At 36.7% G+C, this 23,573-nt stretch overlaps 1 protein-coding gene across 2 annotated transcripts in view; it reads left to right on the top strand.

The window, feature by feature from the left end:
- EPHA6 (EPH receptor A6) overlaps positions 1-23,573 on the top strand; it is a 445,064-nt gene that overhangs the window by 94,360 nt on the left and 327,131 nt on the right. For both annotated transcript variants that reach the window (XM_071756858.1, XM_071756850.1), the window contains exon 3: positions 20,215-20,878. In XM_071756858.1, coding sequence (XP_071612959.1) covers positions 20,215-20,878 — 664 coding nt within the window. The remainder of the gene's footprint in view (positions 1-20,214; positions 20,879-23,573) is intronic.

The following is a 23,573-nucleotide window of genomic DNA, read 5'->3' as shown; positions in this document are numbered from 1 at the left end:
TAAAATTAAATTTACAATACCTTAGCATAAATATTTTATCTGTGTTGTGTAACTTGCTGAGTTAAGGAAGCCGTTACTGTCAGGTTATGAATGCAGTTGAAACACTTAATTCTGTGAAGGATTTTATTAATCAGTGAGGCACATTGCAAATTAATTGCATTGTTCAATTGTAGAATGTTAGCCAGCTCTACAAAGAAGTCTTATCCTTGCAGTTGTGGCAAATGCAGAATATTCTTCAGCAAGGCTAAGAAGATCAACGCTTGAATTGGAAATAAATTAACATAAGGGAAAAACTAATGAATCTTTCCTTTCTTCAAAAATAAAGGGAAAAGAGACTTTCAGAAATTAAAGGCTTAATTTCTAAATTAATTAATGTGTTGGTTTTGAGAAGGTGGGGTCTTTTTTGGAGAGAGATATGCATGCTGAACAGGAAATCTCTAGACAGAGAAAATCTGTAGGCTTAGAAACACACATGTACCTATGGTGATTAAATGTAAATACTGAATTGAGAAAAATTCTTATCTTTACTTTCTTAGATTTTTTTTTTTTTATGTAACTTCTCTTTAATTTTTGTAATATCTATGTTTAAAGAAAAACTAAACTTTATTAGATATTTGGTAGTCTAAATTCCTAAGTATTCTAAGATTTCTTTGAAAAGCTCAGCTGACCATATAATTGCTTGGATTTTCTGATTTACTATTCTACTTCTTATTTTCAATCTGACTGCGTAGTCTTATGCCACAAATCATACATCTTTATGCTTGCAAACTGATGCTCTTAAGCATTCTGTTTTAGTAAAGTGAATGCTAAAGCACAAAGACATTGAATATATTGTCCAATTGTTCCAGAGAATTTTGGCAGCACAAGTAGTACTGTCCTTACTTCCTAAGCAGTAGCTGAGGAAATGGATTTTGAGATCTCTGGCAACTACATACACTTCAGTGCATTTTTTGTGCCTCTGAAGAAGCAAGTAAAAATTAACAAGAGGGCTAGGAGTAGTTGGTGTCTGGGAATGCTCAAGAAGCTCTGGGAAAGTCCAGCATTTATATCAAGACCACGATAAATTAGAAGAACTGAAAGAAGTACTATCCTTACTTCCTAAGCAGTAGCTGAGCTCCTCAGATGATTCTTCCAGCTTTTTACAGATTGCTGGTTTCCTGTTGCCACATCACCTAAATAGAGAATGAGAGGATAATACAAAGAATCTGTCTTTTAGTACAATGGTTTTTAATTTCTGTTACTTGAAGCCCTCATGCTAGAAGATGTCATGGGTGCAGTCTCTTTCCCTTCCAATTTTACAACACTGTAGCAAATAAGATTCTTGCTTTCAAGTAATGAAAAGGCTTACACTGTAAGAATGGTATAAGAACTGACATATTTATGCCTCCTGTATTGCAAACATTTCTTCCAACTGCTAATTAAATTTTTTATATTTGTGGAGGGAGGATTATGACATAATTTTGAATGAGGGAAAGTAATGTTCGTGAAAATACAGATAAATTCTGTGGGTACTGAGCATTGTTTGTTCTGGCAGAGGCATTGGACTGGATATGATCTCCAGAGGTCCCTTCCAAACCCTAACATTCTGTAATTAAAGAACTTTCTGTGCATTTAGTTTTGAGACTCTTTGCTGCAGCAAGGGAAGTTGCAGGTATGCACTGACACATCCCTGCCCAAGCAAAGTCAGGGCAAATAGGAGTGGTAAATCCTGATTTGTAGTAATGAGATTTTTGTTTTTCTCAGTATGTTTAAAAAATGAGTATACAAGAATTTCTATAAGATGAAAATATTTTAAACTAAAAAAAAAAAACCAAACTTTAAAGGTATGTTTACCTTTTTTTTTTCCACAGTCTTCATCAGAATAATTATGCTTCCACTTAGTTCCATTATGCAGAATATCAGTCATAGTTTTCTTACAATGCCAGTGTTTAAATTACCAGAGGCCTGCAGATTAGTCCTGCCTGGTATGCATGCTCTATGGTAAAGCACACTCCATTTATTTTCACATTTTATAGGCATTCTCCTATTACAGAGACTGAGTATAATACTAATTTCTTTAAAAAAAAAAAATCTGTATCATCTTGTGATAAAGCCCTTGATTCAGCTTGTAATATATGCAACCATAGGGCCTACAAAATAGAGCTGCAGTCTTCTCTGAGCTAACCTTTGTCTTAACCTTCACAGATGGAGCTCAGTGGGTTAAAAACTCAAAACTTTTATTACCCATGGCCAGTAGAGTAAAGGGTAAAGGTTGTTTTACTTTTTCTGGCAATATTAATGATTTTCAGCTGACTGCATTTTAATTAAAAACACCAGGTAGCCTCTTGGCTCAACACATGGGAATGCAGGTGTTAAGCATCTGTGGGCGCTACCTGTGCCTGCTCACACGTAGCCTCTGCAGGCAAAGTGAGAGTCAGTCCTTTGGGTAAGGAAGCACTCACTCTTGGCATTTGTTGAGGAGGTCATATCAGTTACTGCAGGAGGGCTGTCAAGGAGATGAATTCCTGAGCTTTTTAGAACTAAATGAGGAAAATGAGCAAGTATTTATCGCTTAAAAAAGCGCTGTGTTATAATCCATGCAAGTTTGAAAATTCTCTTTCAAATGTTTGCTCACACAAACTGTGCTTGTGCATGCAAATGCATGCTATTTTCACTCTCAGTAAAAGTGAAATGCCACAGAAAATATCATCTGTCTTTTAAGGTAACTGTTTTCTTGATGCTGTGTGTACACAGAAGTCAAGAAACTCAGAACTACGCTCTTGCTGTGAAAAGGTCTCTGCAACACAGCATAGAATGTTAAGGCTAAGGTTTCATGGTACAGAATAAAGCAAAAGCAACAGTTACCCTATTCTGAAAATATGTATTAGTTCTATGTGCCTCATGCTTTTTAAGCCATCTCTACCTAGAAACTTGCTTATGTAACATTGTAAGACAAAATACGATGGAGTATGGTTTTTGCTCAGAAGAATAAAGACAGTAGATGAGACTTTTTTTTCAATGATGCATGGGAAACAACTCTGACTTAGAATAATTATTTTTAATTGCACTTGCTGTTTTATAGCGATGCTTGCACTGTAACTATGGCACATGGATACTGTGACTGTAGTGTGAATGGAAAGAAACATGGATAATAGGTTCTTGGGGCAGTCTTACAGTACTAGTTATCTTTGCTTCATTAGGTAGGTAAGGGCAGACTTTGAAAAATTTAAGATTCAGTTGTGCATTTAAATATTTCTCCCAATGAGCCAAGTCTTAGCTCTTGTATTGTGTGGTCCCTCGTTTCTGTTCGTTTTTTTTCCCTCTCAAGCTTTACTGTAGTTTCAGATTGTAATTTTTGCTCGACAGGGAAGTCCTGGAAAACATTTAGGGAACTGCCACCTCTTAGCCAGGTTGTCTGTGAGACAGATGGAGACTTGCAGTATATTCCAGATTAGTATCACTGTGTGTTTTACCAGTTTTTTAATGTCTCTGTAGATCTAATAATTGCCATTGCTATGGAGAGGGTGCTGAAACACCTGGGGCTTTTTGTAACTAGCAGCCTTCTCCCTGCCTTCCTCTCCCTTCTTCCCCTGCTTATTTTACTGTTTTCTTCTTTCTGTGCTTCTCACTAAACTTCTCTGAAACTGGTAATCATATCCAGGTGACTATGGTTTTTGGATTACATATGGTTTTGTTTGTGATTTGTTTTTGTTTGGTTGTTGGTTCTTTGTTTTTTTTAAGGAGAGGTAACCTGCAGAAAGGGAATATTGGTATTCTAGATAGTTATTGTATCCTGGAAAACACCTAAGAAAGTTCAGGAAATGGATTTTGAGATCTCTGGCAACTACATACACTTCAGTGCATTTTTTGTGCCTCTGAAGAAGCAAGTAAAAATTAACAAGAGGGCTAGGAGTAGTTGGTGTCTGGGAATGCTCAAGAAGCTCTGGGAAAGTCCAGCATTTATATCAAGACCACGATAAATTAGAAGAACTGAAAGAAGTCCTACTGAATAAAAAAAAAGTCCAAGATAATTTGCAAACTGGAAAATAAGTGATTGAAATATATATAGCTGGAAAGTGAGTATTTTTAAGTTGTGGCTATCATGCTGAAATCATCTGGCAGAACATCAGGTTTTTGTTTTGTTTTTTTGAGAAATGTGAGTGACAGTTTGGAGTGTGCAGGCCACATATTCTTGAAGTTTTGAAGAATTATACTTTAGCACGTGTGTAATATTGTGTTTCCTATCTTCGCTGATAATTTTCTCCTCCAAAATACTTCAGTTAGGATGGGGTGCTTTAAAATCTAGTGCAATATTTCCCAAACTTATTTCTGATTACAAAAATGTTTGTATCTGCAACAGAATTTGTCAGGTTTTTGATATGGAGCAACATAAACTATTGTGTTCCTGCTGGGATGAGAAATATACTCATAACAAGGTCTTGTTATATAACCTGTATGTTGAGACTAAGTGGTATTCATTCAATTGTAGTTTTTCATCTACTAATTTCAGCACAGCAGGTCCTCCCATCAACAGAACAAGCCCACAAAAAGTTTCTGCACACCAAAGCTCTTAAGACTATTTTATATGTGACGTGCTAAAATCTGGATGCTATTTCGTAAACACAGTAGGAGAAAAAAAGCATAAAATACAACAGCTAAGACAAAGTTTATTTCAAGGATGCTAAATGTGCAGTTCCTGATAGTCTCTTTTTATGCATTTTTCTAGCCATGTGTTTATGCTTCCTGACAGAGCTCCTGAATCCCCTGAGCTGACTCAAGGCCTCTTGTTTTCTGTACAAGAGCTTGTTTTTATTTTATTGATACATTTACAACTCAGTCATCTTGTCTGTCATACTCCCACCTGCCAAAATCCCACAAAAAGGACAGCTGTCTAGTTTTAAGTACCAATGTTCTGAGGAAGTAGTGGCTGTGAGAAATACACCCATGGTGAATTAAAACTTTTTAAGATATATGGTAAGGGGAACCAGACTTGTGGGGTTATTCTTGTCCCCTGGGATTCTCAAGGCAGGGGCTGATTATGAACAAGGAACCCCTCATGAACAGGAGGGGTGGAAGCTCATGCCCCAAAGGCTGTATTAGGCTGGAGTTCTTTCAGATCTGCAGGTTGTGGTCAAGGGGCAGCTTATGGTGCTGGTGGTCTTTGCACCATCATGGGAGGTTTTAGTTATGCTTAACAACCTCAGCACCAGTGGATGGAGCCAGGGGTTTGCTTGCAGAGGCATCACCAGGCAAAGCAGCCGGTTACAGGGACAACTGTGTGTGTTATGCATATACCTGGTGAAGTTTTATGGAAAAGTGGCAGGAAAGTTGGGGGATTTTTTGGTAGGGGTGGGAGCTAGAATGCTGAGCAGAAAAGTTACCAAGTCCTGCTGGCTGTTTTATCAGACTGACATGTGATTTTGATTATGATTTGTCCTAATTTATCCATAATCATAAGGTCTGTATGTATATTTATACTGTATATATCTGTTTATGCTGTAGGTATAAATAGTGATCTTGTATAAATTTATTCCCCAAGCTGCTTTTGCCACACCACTCTCCATCCTCTCTCATATGTGCTGTTACAGTTTAGTGTAAATCATATTGCTGAGATAATGAAAGATTTTTTTTATTTTTTATTTTTTTGCAATAGGAATACACTCAAAAAGGAGTAACCAATATTTAAAAAAAATCATTTTGCCTGTTTAATCCTCCCGGACACAGCAATTGTTTCAGCTTGAAACAACTGAACTGCAATGAACTGCAGTGTAGCAGAGGGAACCTGTGGTGTTACACAGTGCTTTGTGTGTCTGGGAGGGGTAGAAACAGAATTTCAAATAGTTGGTTGCCAGCAAATCCACTGCACTATATATCATTAAATAGCATGCTGAAGCTGTTTGGAAGAACCTTCAAAACCCAGTGCTGACGAAATCCAAGTGGTGGGAAGTGGAGGTTCTAGTTGCTTAGAATAAGTGGAAAAATCTGAAGTATGTAGTTATAAACCCCAAGTCCTTGGCCCTAATGCCAAGGTCAGTCTTGGGACCTCATAGTAATATGTCCGCTCTCTTGTTTTTCAACCAGGATTTCTTTATATTTTCTCTTTGTTATTTTCCTTTTAGTTCAAAACAAAAAGCTTGGCAATAGGTCTAAGTAAAACTCTTTTGATGACTGTGTGTATGTACTAGGAAGCAAGGAAGGGGCAAGTGACAGCTAGGACATTTGTGCATTTACAATCCTCAGTCTCTCTAGGGCTGGCAAATGTGATAGAGCTGTGTTTACAGGCAGTACTGACAAGTAACCTGTAATATATTTGGGGAAAGTGTAGTCAAAAGAGAGATTGCTATTAAGTGTCAAGAGTCAGAGCTACTGATGCACTAGTACCTGAAGGAATTAGGATATGGAGAGGACCTACTAATATTGTAGGACTCAAGTTTTGCAGAAATCCTGCAGCCCTTCCTAGACCCAACATGAACTTTCAAAAGAGTAGCAGGGTTTTCTTTCTTGAAAATTAAAAATTCTGGAGTAAAAGCTATAATTCAATCTTTATAGTAGATAGCTTTTCTCTGTTGGATAGAGGCTGCTTCAAGTGACTTTCATCTGAAAATTTTTGTATTTTTTCTTCCTAGTCTTTGGTCCAAGTGTCTCTTCAGCATATACAAAGTTTAGGAAGGAATACGCACGCAGGGTACAGAATTAGGAAATAGGTAATGTTATGGTGGGTATTTGTGTTATTTTTTTTCTGTAACGTTAAAGACATTTATTTAAAAGTTTTACACAAAGATAAATGCTGGAAGAAAGATTTTATCTATGAAGAGAACAAAAATATTGGACCCTTTTTGAGGAGTTTTAAATTCATTAAGGTACATTTATTGTCCTTTTACCATCTTGATGTGTTAGCATAATTTTCTTTTTTTTCTCTGTTGCCATATCAGAAGTGCTACATCTTCCTTCTAGTTCTTTCAAAGGCTGTATTCTGTTTTGGTTATTCGTCTGCTGGCTTTGTATTTACAATAACATTTCAAGAGTTATTTGTATTTACAGTGATAAAGTTTTCTAGCTGTGTCCAGACAATAAGTAATACAGCAGCTCATCAGAGTGTACTGACCACTGTTTCTCTTTCCTCTCACCTCAAATATGTGTTGTTCCAAAAATTTTCTCTGATTCTCTCATCTGCAGCAACTATGAAGTGAAGTTTATGTAGAATGCTTATCTTACCTGAACTGTCTGACTAACCAGCTAAGCAGCCTTTCTGAAAAGAAATACATATTTTCAGAAACCAATATTTAATACTGAAACTGAAATGAAAGTGTAGATTGTTATTAAGTGCTGTTATTTACTTTGCTATACATATTTTATTGCTTTCCTCTTGTTGGAAGCAAAGATTAATGAAACTTTTATAAAGTTAGAAAGAAACAAGGAAGGAAGTATATTAAACTACCCTAGCTTGCTGCACACTAATTATTGTGTCAGATCTCATTAGAAAACAGGTACACACACAAAAGAGCACTTATTTATTTTAACATATCTGCTTCAAGAAAGGACTCTGCAAACTTGAAAAGGGGTTGTGGGTGAATATGCTACATAAATCAATGTACAGAAACATTTTTCTTTTTTGACTATTCTGCATTGCATGTTTTGGCAGAAGAGCAAATTGGAAGAACTGTGGAGGACTTGTACTGTGTTTTGGGGGCCTGGGCAGTAGGAAAGGACTGGAATTGAGCACACTGTGCTCTAAGAAAGTACTTACTTTCATCAGCATGTAATTTCAAGAAAGTGATTGAGACTATGTTTACAAGAAGATATACCTGAATGTTTTTTGTACCTACACTTGATTAGTCAAACCCTTTATGATAAATAAGGGCAGAAATCTTGAGAAAGGTGTTCTCATGAGAATCAAAGAACTTTGTATTGGAAATGGGGTGAAGAATAGAAATGTGCAATTTTTGTGGCCTTATATAGCAAAATACAGCAAGAATAACAACTATTTTTTTACTTGAAATTATTAGAAACAGTCTATTTCAATCATCACTGTATCTCTACTCCCATCTACCTGATGGTAGTTGTCAACAGGGAGAAAAGTATTACAAAGGAATGACAGATTGATCTCTGGAGTATGTGGTTATGTGGTTCTTTATCACCTCCTGGATTATGACTTCGTTCTTCAGGTTGTCTCAGTTCCTTGCACAGGAGGAGACAGGAGGAGACTTGGATCTTGCATCGTCTTCCATTCTTTAAGGCTTATAATTTCCTCTTCAGAAAATACTTGAGGGTTTTTAGGGTTATGTTCCCAGATCTTGTCTCAAATACTGAAAGGTCAAAGAGTCAGGATGTTCTGAAGCCTGTGAGGTCATGCCTGCAAAAAGGGAGAAATGTTGGTCAGGATGTCTTTGCGTTCTGTTGCAAACTGCAGAACTCAGCTTTCCAATTTGATCATATTTGATCATAATTTTTAGGGAACTAAGGTGTTTGGGTTTTTTTCTCTCCATGGTTATTTATTATTCAGCTGTAACAGAAAATAGACAATAACATATGAATGTCAGAAAACTACTAAACAATTCTAATTTAAATCATTTGTTAACAATAGCTTTTATGCTCAACAGGGTGGTATTTTGCCTCTACAAAAATGGTAGAGTGTCCTGCTGGTTTAGATGGTCAAATGCTTTTGTTTAATAATGAGAGAGGCTGACATTCTGAAATTCTCTATTTGAAAATTCTCTGGCTATCAACAGCCAGACTTTTGGACACTTTCTGAAGACCCTCTCTAAGGCTGAATCCTGTGCTGGGAGATTAGTCACCCAATACACTGCAGTCCAGATAGTGCCATTGCTGTGGTTCCCAGGACATATCCAGGATTAAGGGAGGAATGGGATGTTAAAAACTGGGCAGGAAGTTGTCTTTTCCTCTGTACTTTCAGTTCTTGTGGAAGCACTAAATTTCTGTTTAAGTGGAACCACTTAATTTCTTGTTGTAACACTTAAAATTGAATTGTACTGCTTCCTTCCCCTTGGCCCCATAAGTACTTTTAACACTTGATTTCTAAAAAAACTGGAAGGTCTGTCAAAAGCATAATTTGAATAACAAAAAAAACCCTACAAAATAGTTGTTTTCTAGCAAAAAATCAGCTCAATCTTCAGAAAAAGAAGCTAAAGATTTTCAGTAGTACTCTATAAAGATTGCTTTTGGTGTGTGTTCTGTCAGTGATATTAATCCAATCCTTTGGAAAGCTTTCTTCCAGTGTTTCTTAATTAGACCAAATGGTCATGGAACTATTTTAAAATAAATGATATGTGAAGACTTTCCCTGATGTAAAAGTTCTATTTAAATTTAAATATTGCTCCTGTCCTTCATAAAAAAACCTGCTGAAGACATATGCCAAAAAATCTGTTCGTTCCTGTTGCTGCTCAGAGATTACATACATGAATCAGTTTTTTGTGCTAAAAGAACACCCTGCTGGCAAGCAATATATTAAGTAGGGACATTAAGCTAACACCTCAACAATTGTGTCCAACTGTAGCATAATAAAGTATCATTCTCTTAGGAGGAAGTTGGTTGTGACAACTGAAAGAGAAAGTTACTGAAGAAAAACATGCCAAGTGTAATCTTTCTTTTGGTAAATGATAACAGAATCTGATCTCTAATTTGACCTACAGTTAACTTTCCATGACCACCTACTCCTGCAGTGATTTGTCATTAGCTTGTGGCTACTGAATATGTCTGAAAGCCAAGTTACCTACTGTAGCATCCAAATGCAGCTCTAGGTTTCAGTAAGGTGAAAAAAATCTTGCTGTATTTAAAATAGTCATTTGCTATTCTTGCAGTTGCACAATCTGGAAAATAGAAGGATTATTATAAATCCCAAAAAATATTAAAAAAAATTAAGTTAAGCTAAAAATGATCAACATATGTTTAAATATCTCCTAGAGTTAAATCAGATGGAAGCATGCCAATTTTAAGTATATTTGACTTAAACTATGTGCTTTTATAATGAAAATTATCTTAACTTTGTTGTACTCTGTCAAATATAGAGTTGCTCTTGAACTCAAGTGCTCACAATGTCTCTGAATTGGATAATTTTAAGATTTTGCTGCAGCTACATGTTCTTACTATCTTCTTTTTGATTTGCAATTTTCAGCACTGTGAATTCTTTTAATTTTGTACCATGCAGACACATGAGACAGCCAGGTGGTCTGTGCTCATAAAAAAGTCTTAAAACACCTGGTGGGTTGAACTGTGAGGTATCCAACATGTTGTTTAGCTGTCAACAGTAACACTGGAGTGCTCAGAAAGATTTGAACTTGAATTCTAGTTTTATTTTGGTATATAATATAAGTGAAACAAACACTAGTTGAAGGCTGGGACATTTAATGCATCATTTCTATGGGACCGTAAGTCTTTGAAAAAGCTTCAAAATCTCTGCCACAAAAGAGTAAGTGAAGATGCCTTCATTGGGCATCAAGTTCAGTAGCAATAAATCATTTGATATGGTGGGACATTTCTACCTGTTATTTTTAGTTCTGGGATAAAAAAATTGAGTTGTAAGCATCCTTTATACATCACTGTGAGATGGTTTCCTGGAGACTGCAGCTGAATTGATCAGGGGACATTCCTAACACAGTGATTACACGGTCTCTTTGTATTTTGGGGGGAACTATGCATTCTTCTATGAAAACAGTGCCTGGAGAACTAAAAATAGAGAAAACTAATAGTTAAATCCCTTAAACTCATTCTAGGAATTTTTCCTTCAGAAATGTGAACAAGAAACCTATGGAAAAATATACTTCCTAGAGATCTGCTTGTGCCTCTTCATAGGAAGTTGTTAATTTATGTGATAATACATTCTAGTTGTTTTCTAATTTGAGTGAACTTAGAGACTGCAGACATACTTGAGGAGGTAGCCTGGCCTTCATGAAGACATGCAGACTTGAACAAAATAGAACTTGGTATGTACCCATGTGATTCAAACTTGTGGATGAAACACAACAAATAAAGAGCATACACATTACTCAGTTTGAGTGAAGCTATATGAAACATTGTTCTGTCTACTAAAGTAGAGTAAAATGAAATTTTCTTCTTTTCTGTCATTAGCTTTACCAGAAAGTGATTTGAAAGTATTTTTGTTTTTTATCTAATTGAAAAGATGAGTAATGGGGAGGGAAAGGGTAAAAAAGCACCTGAACTACTAGTTAATATGGTTCATATTTTTTTCTTATTCTGCTATATCAGAAGAATGGAGTGCAATGTAGAAGAGAGATGTGAGAGGTTGCTCTGATGGTACTGTACTCAACTCTAGCAAGCTGAGTGTTTTCAATAACAGCTTCTGTGTACTACAGGATAATTAAGAGCTTGATTCATCCTCCATTTATATGCTCAGAAATTGGATGAAAGGCAGGAGCACTGGGGAAGAGTAGCAGGTTGTTTTCTTCCAGTACATTTTAACGAGTATGATTGAGCCTGGGCTCTCCCAGGAGACAGTACTACTTTACAAGCTCTCAGTAAATAAGCAATTACATGGGAAGCAAGAACAAACTGATTTGCTCAAAAACATTGGTTATTGTATTTTTTTTCCCCTCTTTTGTTCTTCCTCTTTTGTTTTCTTCTGTTCCAACTTTGAAGTTCAAAGGCTAGATATATAAGGTTGATATGGATAGCATTTTATTTTAAAAATAAATAAATTGCAGACTTCTGATTTTTATGTATTTTTTTTATACATTTTAGGCAGTTTGTTAAAGATGCTTCCCAACTGTTATGGAAGTTATTCTGCAGAATTTTTATGCACCCGTGTGATTAAACCAAGAAAATGAGTAAAGTTTTAATGGATGTAGCTTAACATGCAGATAAGCATAGGAACTTCTATGCAAATAAACTGAGCTGCTACTTGTTTTATTCAGTTTGTTTCGTTTCCAATTACTGGTTGTTTCTCTCTTCAAACTGGCTGTTTCTCTCTTTCTCTCTCAGATGTTTTTTCCGGAACTTTTGGGCAGGATATGATGTCATTGCTTTTACTTCAGTGTATCAACATTATCACTTGTGAATAAAGAATGGTAGTTTTGACCTTTAATACTTACCATAGCTCTAATGTCATGTTTCCCTATTTTGATACTCAGATTACTCATACAGGATAAGTAGCTTGAAAATAAAATTGTCCCTAATTATGCTACTGTTACATAGGGATAACACTTGTTAGATTCATGGTGAAAGGCATCAGGTGATCAATGAAAGAAGCAAATATTTAAGAGTTCATCAGCAGTTTGGCAGCATGTATTTTAGCCAGTTATGTGCCACAGGAGTGGGCTCCATTTTGTCTGGTAGCACAGCAGTTGGAGAGGAATGAAAGGCAGTTTTGAAGGAATCCAGTTGTATCATGCTTAGAGCACTATTGTGCTACTGTCAAGTTTTGAAGTGCCATCACTTCAGCTCCTGTGGGGGATACGTGTGGTGTGAGATAAAGGCATCTGCACTGGTACAGCAAGCTCCTCATTACTATAACTTGCAGCTCATGCTGTTAAAAGTCAGTGATGTGTCACTTAACCTTCCCCTCATTATCTTTAGTTTTGCTTCTTTAGTTTTATGTCTTGGTTTGAATTTAGTGTGTTTGTAAAGCACTCCAAAGATGAAAAGCTTATTTAGGCTTATATAGCTTATTTGTGTTATTATTATTATTTTTAATTATTTCTGTTCGCTATAGTTTTAATTAAAAACACTAATCAACTAGTTCTAATTCAACAAGAAACAGAAATGGCAGGACCTTTGTTTTTCTTTTTTTTATTTTTTAGACTAGAACATTATTTTTAAACACTAGAAACTGTATGGAAGAATCAGGGAGAGATAGTTTTATGGGTTTCACTTAATCCATATTAATCTTATTGACTGCTTGCTAACTGCAGTAATTTAAATATGCCAGTGCCCACATAAAAATAGATTCTGAGATTCACTGCTTTTCAGTGGGAAAACCTGGAGCTTAGAGAGGCAGTTCTACAGTTTCTGCTGTCGCTGGTATTGAAACACTTTTTCCTTGAGTAATTAGGAAAAAAAATGGGAAACTCTTGAGTCGTAGCCCACTTTCTGGGTGTATCATAGCCAGAATTGCTGTTTTGCTGTAATTCTATGGTATTTCAAATATCAGAATTGAAGATTCAAAGCCTGAAGAGCAAGTAAAAAGGAGAAAATATTTGGAAGTTGGTTCATTTAGGTCAGTTTTGAGACTTGGTGTGATGTGCAGTTTTTGAAGGGGTTACCTGATACAAGGAGTCAGTCACTTGACTCATAGTACTGCAAACATTAAATCATGAAGCAGACAAGGTCAGCTCTCAAACTGAGGGCTGGGAATAGCTTCTAGCAAGTGCCTCTCTCTGCTCTGGTGTTGTTCTGGTTTCTTGGCAGGCCAGACCAATTTGCGGGGCTGACGTGGATGGGAAGTGGGGGTATGGCAGGAGGGCGGCCTGTGGAACAGCTCTGGTACCATGGAGCTTGTTGGGTCAGAGTCAGGGCAGTACTGATGTGGTTGCACAGAGCTGGTCACAAACAGCTGAGTAAGATTAATAGGTGACCTGTGAATTTGTAGAAATTTCTGAACTAGAAATATAGAGATTTCTTTTTTTTTTTTTTTTTTTTTTTCTGTGTTTTTTTGTTTGTTTGTTTTCTGTTAAGGTCTCTCCAGTCTTTGGTTTTTCTGTTTCTAAACGTTTCTGGATGCACAAAAGTTTACTGTAATATCATCTCTGGGTTTTTGGGATTCAGCAAGTACTCTGCAGGCCATATAGCTGTTGCAGCTAGCTATTGTGCAGCATACCAAAATACCCCGTACAGTGTCATCACAGAATATTATAACATTCCTGCTCCAGTTACTCTGATGTTGTACTAGGTGATGGGAAGGGCAGAGCCAGGATTGCTCCAGCTCCCCCTATTCAGGAAACAAAGCAGCAGCACAACAGCAAATAAATTTTGTGCTATTAAACAACTATTGTCTATTGGAGACTGACTAAATTACATGTAAAACCTGACTTTTTTGTTGTTGTTGTTGTTGTTTTTTCTCAGTCCTTATTTTTCTTATTCTAAATATCAGTAAGTATAGGAATTTATACTTAAGTCATTATGTCTTTTTAGTAATGAGTGACAAAGCTTTTTTCTTGCCTGTACACATCAGTTATTCTACAGCAGACCCATGTATTTCATCAAGTAAGTATTGCTGTTTAGAGCTATTGCATTCTGCATGTATTATTAGTTAATTCCATAAATCTCATTCAACCAAGTGGGAGTTGTTAGCTGATTGTTCTCCTTAGCTTGCCAGTATCACCATTATTTAGAGTTTTGTCTTAGCAGAGGGAGTGTAGCTGCTGGCAGCCTCTCAGCTAATAGCAGCACACAACTCTTATGATTAGCTAGATCCAGCTCTGCAAAAGATACCTGTAAACCACTGTTTTGTATAAATCTTGTTGTTTTCTTTTATTACTTCTTCTGTAAAACAGAGGTCAGGAAGCTATGGCACAAGTCCCAGAGATGGTGTGCAGGTCCCAGAAGTAGCACACAGGAAGATGTTGAAGGGCACACAGCAGGGCTTAGTGCTAAGAGCCTACAGTATCTTGGAGAGGTGTAGACTTTCTGCTCCCACTTTCCATTCAATTCTGAATATGCTGGAAGTGTTGCATTACATAGGGATAAGATGCCTCTGGAAAGGTGATCAGCACTTTTCACCACAGAATTGTGGCCTCTCTTACCACATGCTGAGATTTTACTTGTGTATCTCATTTAAACAGAAAAAAACCATTCCAGTGCACTAGCCTTGCAGGTCCTTGAGGCAAGTCAGAGAAGACTCAGTAGTCTTCTGCAGTCCATAATGCATTCAGGAAAGCCATGGTCTTGTCCTAGAGAACTGAGGATGGTGTTTCTTATGTTAGTAGATTGTTTCCATTATAAATTAGTTTATTATAAACAGCCTTCTTGTGGGTGCATGTGTGTGAATTTTTTTTGTGTTTATTTTCATTTTTCTGTGTATCTCTTTTCTGAGCATGCTTTGCTTTCTCGTGATCCGTAAAGGAAAGAAAGGGGTTATTTTTGGCTCCTGTTTTGTCTTGTCTTTGCCATATCCAGAGAGCAGGAACATTATTCCATGAGTAACTTTTCCACTGGTGCATTATGATACTGTTGTCTAGAATCTGGTCAGTCAAATGGATTGACTGCCTCAGCAGAACTATATCAGATTCCATGCTTTGAAATGTGATCGTATTTATTAGCTTCGTAAACTTTTCTACTTTATGCACAAATGTCTGTGTTCAGCATCCCTGATTCCCTTTTGTTCTGGAAGAGCAACAGTGCACACTACAAAGCTTGAGCAGGGCTACTCTATTTTGCCTTCTGATCCTATGCTGGCTAATCCCCAAGAGAGAGTCAATTGTTTAATATATCTGATGTTGATCTTGCTTGGATTTGAGGGCTCATCCTCCAAACTCACCAGATGCTGAGCCTTCCTTGCCTGAAGAAAACATTCATATGGATCAGAACTTTTCCAGGGCAGAACCAAGTTGGATCACCTGGAGCAGTTCATCCTCATAGTTGTTCAGTATGCAGTGCTTCATGTAAATAAGAGAAAAGCAATTCACTGTTTTGGAATTTCAATTTTAAGTGCATTATCAGCTTTTCCGAATCAACCTGGCCGCTTCAGCCACGGAGCAGCTGCTTCACTGTCCAAGACCTGTTAGGGCTTGCAGTTGGAGAACACAGAGTAATCTGCTACTTTCTTTCCCATGTTCTCTTGTTTATATTTCCCCAAATATTATTTCTTTATTTTTGTTTTGTTCTCTTATAATTACATTTATTTCTTTTTTTCTACAGATTTTATGTGGGGTTTGCCATTGAGTGTAGTAGTCTGTGCCTCTATAGTGTTGCTTATCTAGAGAGCAGATGTCACATTTACTCTAAACCTGTGTTGTGATTTGTAGTTATACTTCTATAGAGCTAAGGTAACACATGCTTAAATACTTATATGCATTCCTTAAGAAACTTTAAATCAGCTTCATTTAAATGTAAGATTGTAATTTATCTAGTAGTTTAAGTCCTGTTTTATTTTGCTAGTTATGCCACCTTTTACTTGCTAGAAAATACATTAATAGCTGTGGAGCTTTGCCACTTTTTTTTTTTAACAGGCACATTTCATCAGTTCAGTATTATTGGTGGTCTTATGGGGTTTTGGAAATCAAACCATCAATTTCCACTTACGCATTTTTAGATCTTGAAAATAAAAATGGAAGTGAAGAAAAATGCTAGAGGGAATGGGAAAAAACATTATCTCAATAGCTTCAATTTACAGTAATTGTAGTAGTTCTTAATATTCTTTAATATTTTAGTGTCCTGTTTTGAATTCCAATCTTTTAAAATACTCATTTTCAAAGCATGTTAATTTATGAGAGGTTTTTTTCCTGCAATTGCTATGTAGCATAGGTAGTTTTGCTTGAATGACACTGCAGAAGCTAGATATTTAAATCTGCATTTGCAGATGGCAGTCAGCAGCTGCCCATGCCAATTGGAGGTCCTTCTCTATTGCTTCCTAGCTTAAACCTTTCTCATCTCGTTTCTACAGAGATCCTGTCTCTCCGGATATAGTATAAGGGAATTAAGAAAAAAAAAATCAAGTTTTAAAACTCTATTTTTACCATTCATCTTGTTTCCATTGAACTGGGATCTAAAATATTGTCAGTAGTGAATTTCCTATGCTGTGCTTTTTTCAGAAAAAGTTCTTTCTTCAATTCTCTGTATGGAAAGCTGGTACTTCTCTGCAGAATATTTTACCCAGGAGGTTGATATGTACTTAATATCCAAATGTGCACCTGGCAAATAGATTACATTACAAATCTGAAGGAAAGCAGGATGTACTTGTTGGTGGAGAAGTTGTATCTGGGCTGGTCCAGGCTAACAGTTGTGCCAGAGCTACTGCAGAAAACACTATACAGGCACTAAAATGGTGATTCAGTGTTCTCCCTAATCCTGAGGAGATTCAGTCGGACAATGGAACACATATCATAGCCCCTTCCGTACAAGAGTGGGCAAGGAAGAGGGGATAAGGTGGGTATTCCATATTCCTTATTATCCTAAGGCTAATGGGATAGTGGAAAGGACCAATGATACGTTGAAGAAGTAGTTGGAACCCCATTAACCTGGTTGAGCAGATAGATTAAGCAGTTTGGTCAGAACTCCCCCTCTCTTCCACCCACTTTAGCCAGGTACTTTAGTAAGTACAGTCAAAGTGGCTTCCTCCACCCTAGCCAGGGCTATTCACTTTAAAATTGCTCTTCTGAGACAATTGCAAACCAGTGAGGTCAGACTCTCACAGCTGTGCAAGTGCTAAAACTGCCAGTGGATTACCAAACCACTGCTGGGTTTGGTGTTCAATGCCTGAATAACTGTTATCTGAGATCTACAACTCACTATTATTTCATCAATCTGTGTGACAACTTGTGGAAAAGTCATGAAGTTATCTAGGTATCAGATCATGAAATACAAATTTTTAGCTGTTTGATATAATACCCCTATTAATTGAAAACATTTTTTACAGTGAAGTTTGTCATATAAAAAAAGAATACTGTAATGAATTTTTCAAGCACAAATAGGGCTGCTGCTAAACGGTTAGAATCTGCTTGGCCTTTTTTCTACTGAAAAAACATAATGGAGACTGCCAGTGGGGAAACAAGAGGCTCAAGTGACATGGTGGAGAAGAGCCTACAGCACAGTTCTTCACAGGGGGAAAGACACACAGTTTCTGTCTCTGGTGCAGTGCCTTGACCACTCTGCTGCCTATAAGCAGCACCTGGGACTGGAAGTCAATGAGAATCCAGGTTGTTGAAGTGGGAATGTGCAACTTTACGTTGCTGCCACAAAAGGCTTGGAAGTGTCACCAGAGTGAACTTGTGTCTTCTCAGTCCTTTTTTCTTCTGTGTTCTCCCCATAAATCAAAAGTAGTGTATGGGTAGTACTGGACAAATAATGCATATCATCAATTTAACATCTGTTTTCTTTAAGCAGCACAATCAGACTTCAGTAAGACCTCACTTAAGAGCCCAACCGTGGCTTAAAGATAATAGTTGAGATTCTGAACTTCTTGAAATCTCTGGTGTCTTCAGGGAAGTTCACTACTTTTTCAGTGCTAAGATACTTTGCTATCAGACAGTAATGTCTATCAGGCAGTTACTTTTAAGTAACCTGAAGTGTGTGAAATGTAATATCTCTCTATGGTAATATTCATACAGCCTTTGGTGATACAGCCTACTGAATTGTAATGTATTTCTCTTTCTGATTTTGTAAACCTGTAGTGTTTGGCTTAAAATAAGAATAACCAAAAAAATGGGATAACACTAGAAACATGTTTCAGTATTATATATAGCTAGTACAGGATTTAAATAAGGTAATTTGCTCTTCATGGTGTTCTCTGTACAACTGTTAAATATTAGTGAAGTTCTAAAAATGGAAGAGATTGTGAAGTAGAGCTAAGAGAACTGATACTTTTTAAGATCTGTGTGGTTTGTAGCCTAATCTCATATTTTGTACTTGGATGTGACAAGTAATCTTAATCTTCTCTCTAACAATCTTTACATTCAGTTTTCTTCTATTTTAGTGACACTCTTTTATGCCACATGTGAAAGCAAAATGTAAGCAGTTATCCATGCTGCTTTTGATTACAATGTTAGAGTAGAATTCTGAAGGCTTGTTTTTGACATTTGTTCATCATAAAGCCTAGAACTCCAGTTGTAATAATTAGCTCGCTGCTGCTTCCCTCAGCATTATCAGTTTTTCCTTGTTTGAAAAGAGCATAATAAAAAATTTCAAAAGAAATGCAATGCATTGAGATGCCAGGAGGCTCAGTTTGAAGGAGGTCTGAGCTGTCGGCTTGTCTAAACCAGCTTCTGTCACCTTTTCTGCATGTCAGACTGGGTATTCTGAGGGGAGCTACCACATCCTTGTGCAACCATCACCAATGAGATGCTTCTGCTTGTTTGTTTTTGAGTTTTAAGTGAAGAATTGTTGGGCACAGCTATAATGTTAAAAAACACTTTTAACTGAGTAGAAGCTGTAATACAAAATACACTCAAAAGAAAACTGATGTGTATTGTTTGGCTTTTTGTTGTCTTCACTGAATTTAACTATTACCTAATGTTTTTGTTTTGTTTGGTTTTGGCAGGCAATTTTATTTAAATATGGGTTCATAATAGTTCTGTTTTCAAGTATGCTAACCCATGTATATTTTGATGTTTGTAGTATCAAAAGAATGTAGTCTAGAATTCTGAGTGATTTTTACAAACAAGCTTGGCTTATTTGTTATGTCATTGCCATAAGACAACAGTGTATCTAAAAGCCATGCTAAAACTTTTAGTAGGACACAATTTTTGGATACAAAACCATAACTAGTTCTGTGTTTTGATAAGAGAACATCTATATCTAATGCCATTTTGATAATAGGAATACTTAGTGGAAATTTGACTCAATTATATCACATTTTTTAAGGGAAGTTGGTAATTCTTTAGAGTAGGTAATGTAATAAGTTAGGCACTTGATTATCAGCCTTTCATGGACAAATTTTTAAAGACTCCTGGTGTTTTGAGAGCCTCTATATGGGAATTTCCATCAGAATTTGGGAAGATGTTAGTGAAGTTGATGTAACTTAAAATCTTGGAGGGGACAAGGGGAGTAGGCAAAATTTCCTTCTTCACCCTGAGGATTTATACAGATAGGATGGCTGTGACAGTTTTTGTTTGTTTTTAAAGTGGAAATAAGTCTAATACAAACCTTATGGAGGCAGAAATGTAGCATCTTTGTATATACAGTTAAATGTTTCTAAGACAATTGTGTAAACCAGGGCAGACCCACCAAGCCAGGGTGGGTGCCTGAACTGCAGGAATTACTTAGACTGTCAGAGACCCAACCCTCTGGAATACTGAACAGGGTTGTCCCAGCAGCTTTTTTTTTTTTTTTTTTTTTTTTTTTGGCATAGATGATTGAATCTCACCCAGGAGTGTTCTCAGACTTACAAAATAAACATGACCAGCATTTCCTTCTTCTACTTTGTAATGTTAATTTTAAAATGCTTTTATTTGTAGAAATTCATCATACAGTTCCTGAAATAAAACTTGTATCTTACTGTAATTGGTATCTGCTTTAACTCTTCTCTTAACATTGAACTGTAGGTAAATAACTATGTATATGAATGGACTATTTCTCTTGATTTTCAAAACCTTTTTGTTTTCTTTTCAGTGGGATGCCATAACTGAGATGGATGAACACAATCGACCCATTCATACTTACCAGGTATGTAATGTGATGGAACCAAACCAAAACAACTGGCTTCGAACAAACTGGGTCTCCCGTGATGCTGCACAGAAAATTTATGTGGAAATGAAGTTTACCCTGAGGGACTGCAACAGTATTCCATGGGTACTGGGAACCTGCAAGGAAACTTTCAATCTCTACTACATGGAGTCAGATGAGTCTCATGGTGTAAAATTCAAGCCAAACCAGTACACTAAAATTGACACTATTGCAGCTGATGAGAGCTTTACCCAGATGGACTTGGGTGACCGCATTCTTAAACTCAACACAGAAGTTCGTGAGGTTGGGCCAATAAACAAGAAAGGATTTTACCTTGCTTTTCAGGACATTGGAGCATGCATTGCTTTGGTCTCAGTCCGTGTTTATTACAAAAAGTGCCCTTTCACTGTCCGTAATTTGGCTATGTTTCCTGATACTATTCCAAGGGTTGATTCTTCCTCTTTGGTGGAAGTACGGGGCTCCTGTGTGAAGAGCGCAGAGGAACGGGATACTCCAAAGTTGTATTGTGGAGCAGATGGGGATTGGCTTGTGCCTCTTGGACGATGCATCTGCAGTGTAGGATATGAAGAAGTGGATGGCTCTTGCCATGGTAAGAAAATATTGATTTATTTCTTTATTCGTTTAAAAGGACAGTCTTATAGTGTGATATGCACAGCATAAGTCTCATTGTGTACTGGAGATACTACATAATATTTTCAAGGAATGCCTCTTGTCCAGAATCAAAGTTATTTGAGGTCATGATATTGTGGATTTCTAAGAAAACTGTTACTAAAGATAACCTTAATTTTGTCCAACTGTAGGTGCCCACAATGTGCATAGACCAGGTAATCACCTTGAGTCCTTTTGTAGTTACTGTAGGTACATGCATGCTTTGGAGTAGGATTCTTCTACCATGTTTTAGATATCTATCATGGAATGAAATGAGCAGTGACTGAAAGAAATTTTTTTTCTTTTTTTTAAATTTATTTATTTATTTATTTTTTATTTCTTTCCACCCTTAATATACCTTAAAAGGAAATCTAGACAATTAGCTCAGACTTGGATCACTCCTGTAAGCACATAAAGGCAGAGGAAATTAATTCACTCAAAGAGATAACAGAGAATGGCGTGCATGTTAACGTAGCAGAAAATCATTAGGTATCAAGTTCAATCAGAGATATTTGAAGCCCAGCTCAGGATTAATGAAAAAAGCTTAAAATCGAAAGTGTTCAAATTGGTTTCATTGCTGTATATCCTAACACTATATATCTAGCACTGGGGTTTTTTGTGTTTTTTGTTTTTTTATTTTTCACCAGAGACTAATGTACAAATGGAGCAAGACAGGTTGTTAGTGAAGCAGGTGTCAGTACATCAGTTAGTTGCTTAATCTTGTTTGCCACTTTCCTGTATCTTAAGAATTGTGTGACTGAGGAGAGCTGCCATGGTGAGTTCTCTTCAAGAATTGTGCAGAGACTGTGCTCTGTGCTGATCTCTGCAGAACAACATAGTACTGCACCTTATCACTGTGATGGCAAATTATGGATGTTTCAAATCAAGATTTCAACTTGGAGATGGCCGCAAAGGGAAATGTGTTTTCTTCCATTATCTGTCCCTCTTTTTTATAGGTAGGATAGTGAACACAACCCTTTCGTTCCCCCTCTTGGAAGTGTGGTTACATTTGTTGAACTTCGTGATAACTGGATCTCATACACAAATGAAAAAACTTTGTTCTTTTAAACTTTTGTGCTATTTAAAACATTAACACATTGCTAAAACTTTGTAAATGCTGTGGTATACTTCAGTAAAGCCCAGGACCCTGGGCTGCTGTGAATTCAATTTGTGGCTACTATCCATAGAGAACATGCACAGTGAGATTTTTTTTTCTACTTACCAGGACTGCTGAATAGATGACACTTAATCATAAAAGGCCTGCATCTCTTAATACTGCAGTTTTAGTTGTTTTGGTAGTGTCAGAAAGAATTATTAATGGATTTGTGTACTTTGTATGTTCTCTCCTACTGTATGTAATAGTTTCACAATGACTATGGGAATAAGGTACTTTTCCTGTAGTAATAACTATAAAGAAAGCTTTAGTAGCCACTGAGGTGAGTTTTGCTTTAGTTCATCATTAGCTTTGTAGCATAAAGGAGAGACCGACCATGTCCATAATACAAGTGACATGGTTGTCGTCCAACTATTTCAGTCACAAGCTCCTCAGATTTGGTGATATTGGGCAATACTGCACAGCAGCCTTGGATGATGTAGAATGTTAAAAGCACACTATATTTTGTAATCAGAAAATGAAATTCACTTTGTTGTGTAATATTGCTGGGTTTAATTATCAAAACAGGCTCATTGCAAAGGTACAGTTTTGCTACTGTCATTATTGGAAGCAAGTATCATTTTCTACATACGGTCAAAAGGTTTCTCTCTTAATGGGATAAGGGTTCTTTTCAAGACACTAATGCTCAATGAATTTATGTCCATTATATGAGTAAATCGTGTTTTAGAACTCTACATGAGAAAGTAATCTGCAACCAAAACCCTCAAAAAGAGTCAGGAAATTTTCCTGCTGTGTATTGTCTGCCACTCAATTGGCAGTTCAGTCTGCTGAATGGGCACCTCTTAAGTGAAATGGAATAGCCAAAGCCACGAGTGTTTGCATATTCTTAATTATTCACCCTAGAGGTAACAAATTCCCATTTTAGAAAATTATGATTTAATAGAGCTTCCATGTGTCTTTTGAAATATTTTTCATATATGTCTGATGTTTTCCATTTAGTCATCTTCAGCAAATTCTAATATTAGTACTTCTTCTGATTTTTTCCAGTTTATTTGTCTTGACTGCCCTCATGAATGTCATGCCTCTAAGGGAAGCCCAAATGTATATTTTCAGAGCCTAAAGAGCAACAGTTTCACTAGTGCTCGCTCTTCAGCTCCTCTGCTTAAACCATGAGTTAGAAGGCTTACTGTCAGGGTGGCCACATTTTACTTATGCCAAAGCTGATGGTGGATATCACTACCTATTTTGATAGCAACCTTTCAGATAGAAATAATGTCCCATGCTGAGCCTTGGCTTTTTGGGTGAGATAGGAATCAGAAATTCAGAATTTAAATGATTTGTCAGTTGTGAATATGTCCTGACCTAATTCTTTGATGCCTATCGAATTGTAAAATACCTGTTCATTACTAAATTTCTAAGATTTCTAGATTGAGCTTTTTTTCACAGACGTAGAATGGAGAGGGGAGGTGGGGAAGAGAAGCCACTATGTCTTAGTCTGCTAAGAAGACCTGAGATGTACTTA

The sequence above is a fragment of the Heliangelus exortis genome, chromosome 1 (genome assembly GCF_036169615.1).
Source record: "Heliangelus exortis chromosome 1, bHelExo1.hap1, whole genome shotgun sequence".
Lineage (NCBI taxonomy): Eukaryota > Metazoa > Chordata > Aves > Apodiformes > Trochilidae > Heliangelus > Heliangelus exortis.
This window is presented reverse-complemented; position numbering and strand designations above follow the sequence as displayed.